At 33.9% G+C, this 6,000-nt stretch overlaps 1 protein-coding gene across 2 annotated transcripts in view; it reads right to left on the bottom strand.

Moving 5' to 3' along the window:
• Positions 1-373: 373 nt before the first annotated feature.
• The window catches only part of CCDC9B (coiled-coil domain containing 9B), a 61,634-nt gene continuing 56,007 nt past the window's right edge, over positions 374-6,000 (bottom strand). The window contains exons 11-13 of one of the 2 annotated variants that reach the window (XM_087951718.1): positions 5,544-5,601; positions 2,819-3,046; positions 374-592 (exon numbers count right to left, since the gene is read on the bottom strand). In XM_087951718.1, coding sequence (XP_087807844.1) covers positions 488-592; positions 2,819-3,046; positions 5,544-5,601 — 391 coding nt within the window. In that variant the 3' untranslated portion in view covers positions 374-487. Of the gene's footprint in view, positions 593-1,558; positions 3,047-5,543; positions 5,602-6,000 lie in introns of those variants that run through there. The other variant, XM_087951717.1, reaches the window with a different exon arrangement.

Genomic DNA, 6,000 nt, shown 5'->3' with positions numbered 1-6,000 from the left:
TTTCACTAGAATGAGTTAAACCTACCTTAGGATTCATCACACAGATTGCCTTTGTAATTCTTGCCCTACAGTGGTAGAAACCATTTTGGTTTGTGGGGGCCACAAAGAAGAACTTTTGGTTTTAAGTTAATCATCATGGCTTAGGAAAAGAGCTATGGTGGCACAGTTGTCAGAAAGCAGTACTGCAGGCTAACTCTGCATTCCACTGCCAGAAGTTCGATCCTGACCAATCCAAGGCTGACTCAGCCTTCCATCCTTCTGGGGTTGGTAAAAACTCTACATGCAATTGCAAAATCAAAATGAATGTTTAGGTGCTTCAACATCTTTTTTTCTCACTTACAGAACATGAATGACTTTCCCTTGTCTGGTCCCTAAATCATGCTAAAATGCTGAACAAATCAACAGTTAAAATTATAAGTCACTATTGTGTCATAGTTTATGGACTATGTAAGGGAGAATACTCTTTTTCTTCTGTTTGCCTGCCATGCTATGTACTTGCCATTGTTCTCTGGAATATGAGACAGTCTCTTTTTGTACCCCACTCTTCTAAGAAGCTTTTCCTTCCACACTGCATGGGGAAAGATTGTTTGGCCTATAATGTAGGAGAAAGACACAAACAAACATGGCAAATGCTTGTCCCCATGGGTGAGGGCAAATGATTACACATATATATCATGATAACATCTCCCATATATTCCAGATTTTGAATTTGTACACAGATACTGTATATTAATCACATCATTATTATTATCATGTTGATGTTATCTCTGTTATGGTACCTACTGATACAAAATCAATAGAGAAAACTTAACTAGATACAAGCAAATCTATCATTCTTTTTCTTGGTTAATTCTTATTAATCTGTCACTTTCAGCTTGTCTCAGTTCCTTGTTTTTACAAATATATGAATTTGTGTTGAATTTGACATTTTTCGAAAACTACACAAAAATATTCGATTCCAAAACATATACTCTTATTCCCTAATGGTTTTTATTACTGACTTTATTGCATATCTTTTTCTTCTGAAAGAAACTCTTTGAGTTCTTTTGGCTACTGGGCAGTTTAAACATTTAAATAAATAAATAAGTAGAAGTGAGCATGCTATATGAAAACTCATGAAATTTTAAACAAAATTTGGTAAAGGCCTACCTATGGCCTCTTGTGGATAGAAGAACTGAAAGTTAAGCAAATGAGCATTTAGTCTGCTAGGAAATGAAGTTGGGGCCTTAGTTTTATGAGCCCAGGGGTGCATCATGCCAGCTAGGCAACTCACTAGACTTCATAATGTTATGCAAAAAATTAAACTAACAAATTAGGCTCAAGAATGAAAGCATTACATTTTTCTACCTTAAAACAAACTACTATTAATAGTTCTGCGTGTGAAATCTTATGCAAGAACTCCATTGATGGGTATCAGTATGAAGAGAAATGACCATCTTATGTGGAAATATGTAAAATCAAAAAGAAGCTAGACATTCTGTCTAGTCATAAAATACTGAGTAATTTCTGAGCAGTCAAAGTAATATAATCTAGGTTTTAAAAAATTAAGGGAAAGTAATTTTTTTTTGGATTCTCACATCTGATTCTTTTTCATGGAATATTTTACCTCTGCAAATAAGCAGAACAGGCCAAATATAAAGCTTAAAGCTTTTTTTAAAAAATTATTTATTTAAACAATCCCAGATTTGAAAGAAAAATCAAAAATCAACTAGTGCAATTGTCACTAAAGCAAAAAGTATTGTAACAAGAACTCTGATAGAAAGGCAGCCAACCTTTGTTGAAAAAACTCATACAGTTTTTCATTTCCACTTCCGTCAGGAAGATCTTCCTAATATTTGCCCTACTGGTTTGCATCTTACTCTGCAGAATAATGAGTCTTCTATCAGCTATCTCCCAGGCTTTCATAACTTGAAGTAGTTATCCTATCACTTCTTGATAATATGTTCCTTAGGATAAGCATATACATCTTTTTCAGATGTTCCTCCTAAACTTTGATCTCTAAGTCTTCATCATTGTTGCTGCCTTCTTGTAGATATGGTCTTCATCAAACTTGATATATCCTGGAGTATTCTGAATCTGTAAACCATTTCACCTCAGTTTAAACCAAGTAATAGCGTACTTCCTCATCCCTCAAATATCGTTGTTCTTACAAGAGGCATATTTACTCAAATCTTGCATTTTGATGGTTCATATCAATAGCGCTTTAGAAAGAACATTGTGGGGGACTGCACCCCATATCTTTTAGGTGTCAGTAGGTTGCCTTCCCTGAGTGTTAAGATAGTATACACTATAAAATCTATATAAATGAACAAAATACCATACGCTAATCTTCAGCCTGCTAGGCGCTCAACTCATCTTTAGATTAATTATGTACTTCCTTATTGCATGACTCAGGATTGTCTTGCTTCAAGTTGCACATTTTTGTTTCTTCTGGTGCACATTCATTCCTTATCCCTTGAATTTCTCCAACGGAGGTCTTGTTTTCCTCCCCATGTGCAAGGCAGGCTGTGTTACTCTTTTCTGTCCCAAGAGCTACCTGCTTCTTCAGGCTTCCAATATGGATTTCTCCTGTTTGTCTCATTACTGACAATTCCTGGCCTCTGCTACCTGTTTCCATCACATCTGGCAGCTTGTTAAAATTGTCAGCAGAATCCTCCTCAGGGTGCCTTTCAGAACATGTGTTTTTATCTAAGCAATTTTCATGGATTTCTTGAATTGCATCCCTAGAAACTCTGGAAATTTCCAGGCAGCTATTCTTATAGTTAGTCTTAGGAGACAAATCAGGGCCGGATATTGCCTTATTGAGTTTGAGATTTACCTCAGTCTCATCTCTACTAACATCCTGGATAAGGCCCCTTCTGGATTCTTCATTTGAGCTTTGGACTTCCCTTGAAGCTGAGTCCATTTCACTTATTTTGGTCTGTGGCATGGGAATATTAGATTCTTTTAGCTTTATACAATTCTCTAAACTGGGTAGGAAATGGTGCTCTTTCTCTGCTTCACCGACCAGAGTTTGATTCTTTTGTTCTTTCACATTAATTGATTGCTAAAATCACAGGAGAAAAAATAAACAACTTGAATTAAATCTTATTGTGTTATTCATTTAAAGTGATCCACTCAAAACTATTGGTATCAGCTGTAACGATCTACCAGAAGTGAAATTCACCTTTATTACTGATGTGAGAAACTCAAGTAGAACACCCAAATTTCCTTATATCAAAGTGCAAATGATGATCATTATCATATTGAATCTTCTTATTCTCCAACCCAGTGTGCTAAAAAATTTATTTGAGAATTTTATTTTTAAAACTTATTTAGAAATAAAAATAAATATAGCTGCCCATTAACTGGACGGGAAACAATACATATGAGAACAATAGTGATCATACATTCATAGCAACTTACCTCAAAATGCATATGCAGAATCAACTAACATGCTTTAATCCTATCTTCACATTAGCTGCAATTACTGGCACTATTCCATAGCACTATGGCAGAGTAGACACTGGTGTCCCATGACTTCACCAGTTACAACAGATGTGATCAAGTTATTTGGAAAGAACGATAATATTATTTGTTTTACATCAGGTACCTGCCACTTTTTCTGATCCACTGGGTCAGGCGGTTGTGGCAGCAAATCTCCCTAATTTGTCATCACCTCCTCAATTGTAAAGATGGTAATAATTTCCCATTCTTTAATGACTTAATTGCTGCATTGTACTCTACATGGAACTATCCTTGAGGGGAGTCCAGAAATTTTATTTTTTTTAAAAAGACATATAACTGCTAATTAATATATGAATTCAGAACTATGTTACATACACTTATCTATCCTGCTTTCCAGGCCCTATTTTAGAAGTCATTCTTTATTCTTAAAACAATAAACAATTTAAAACCTAACTAAGTGATTGCCTTGACACATTAAAGTCCAGATGTTAAGGTAAGCAGGAATCTTAACAATGTCTTAGTTTTTGAGATCCGTTTTTCCAATTTAGAGAAAGAAATCTTCTCCTATATTGCTTTCAAACTGTGAAATCCCCGGGGAATTTTCCACTTTTACTGGGGCTTTTTAGATTGATATAATATATATGACTTTATCCATTTTTAATAATGTGTAATATGTGCTTTATATATTTTTACTTACTAATATTTTATTATCTGCCTTGTGGCTAGAAAAGTGGATGTAATTAATTATAATAGCAGCAGCAGAAATAGCTATCCTGCAATTCCTTTTTTTAAATAGTAATTTTATTAAAAATTTCACTTATGAAAAAATGAATATGAACTAAAAAAAAGAATAAAAAGAAAAAATAGGAAATGCAAAAATAAAAGGAAAATAGAAAAGAAAAATAAGAATATAGAAGAAAAAATATACAAAGAAATTACTTGCTTCTTCATTACAACTAGCATAAATATTGCTTCCAAGAAAGAAACAAGGAAATGTAGATGGCTCAGGTGGACCAGATGACTGTGGCAGAATGAAGAGTTTCTCTCTGAACAAGGGGAGGACTTGAGATCACCCACAAGACTCCAGACAAGAGCTTCTTGTGAGGAGATGACAAGATAACAGTTTCCAGTAGGCTTAAAGCTCTGGGAGACAAGGGAATAGACACTGGGTTTGCATACTTCCTTTTCTAATCACTTTTTGAAGTAACTTGTTAACTCTTTTCAGCTATTAGAAACTTTTGGATCAACAAATCTGAAAACATTATGTGAGTTTCCTTCAATTCTTAATGAAGGTTTTAAATATGAAAGATATTTTTCAACAGAGGACCCTGAAGTTAATTTTAAGAGTATCTGACTCTAAAGAAACTGTCTAAAAGATGTTATAGAAGAGGAACAAGTTTTACCAGACAAGTCTTTGGCTGATCTATTTCCATACCAGTCCTGACATTTCCCAATGTTCTATTTTCACTCATTCATTTCATTATTTATTCATTCAATTTACATGCCAACTTTATGCCAAAAAAACCATGTTGTATTGTACCACCTATGCAATATATTTCCACAAAAATATTGGGATAAAGAAACAATGTGATTGTGTCAATGAGATATATGAATCCAGACATGAAACCAAGATTTATGGTTTAGCATTGTATGTGAAAAAGCCATTATGGGCTGTTCAAACAAAACAAAACAAAAAGAAAAGGATGAATGTTGATATTTTCACAAATTATGCATTTGCTAATACATTTGGAAATATTTTTATATTTTAAAATGAAATGTAATGCATTGTACCTTAGTGACTAAGATCAGGACCAAGTACTCTAATGATTGCTGATTTTATTGACAAAAACCTCATAGCCCCAAACTGTGTTTATCCTGAATTTTGCCTAGACAACCCTTAAAATAAGTTTTCTTGAATGGAGTCATACTGCACTAAGATTCATTTGGTTTAATTATGTTTTGTATGAATCCAGCTATTCTAGTTTATTCAATACAATATGGCTCAAAACAAACCATGCCCTAGCTCAACTATGAATCCAGTTCAGGTATTATATTGTGTATTTTCATATATCTGGGCAAATATTTCATTATCTCACCTGATTATCAAATTCATCTTTTAAAAAGGGCATTTCATCACCTTCCTTAACATCCCACCTGTAAAAGAGCAAAACAAAATAGAGGAAGCTGTTCAGTTTTCACAAAGTAGAATACAAATTCTGGTTTTGAAAGGTTTTGCTTATCTTAACTGGATTGTCCCTAAGTGGAAAAAATGTTCATTGTAGTAGAGCTGAAACCTTACAAGTAAACTCTCTTTACTTGGTCAGTATATCCACTCATCTACATGAAGTTCGAGCTTGCCTTCATTTTATCTACTCCATGATTGATAAGGAAGTCAAAATAACAGGATAGAAACACTGGGGTAGATCCCTCTTGTGGGAGAATAATGACAATTTTATTTTAAAAATTATTAAAATTATATGCCATCCATCTTATTTTGCAAAGTGACTCTGGGCAGCTCCTATTTCCCTATTTAATTAGGTAAAACTGACTGTT

This window comes from Notechis scutatus, chromosome 1, assembly GCF_049901735.1.
Source record: "Notechis scutatus isolate UNSWTSFEM ecotype Mainland chromosome 1, rNotScu1.2, whole genome shotgun sequence".
Lineage (NCBI taxonomy): Eukaryota > Metazoa > Chordata > Lepidosauria > Squamata > Elapidae > Notechis > Notechis scutatus.
Note: the sequence above shows the minus strand (reverse complement) of the source record. Positions and strands in the feature narration are given on the sequence as shown.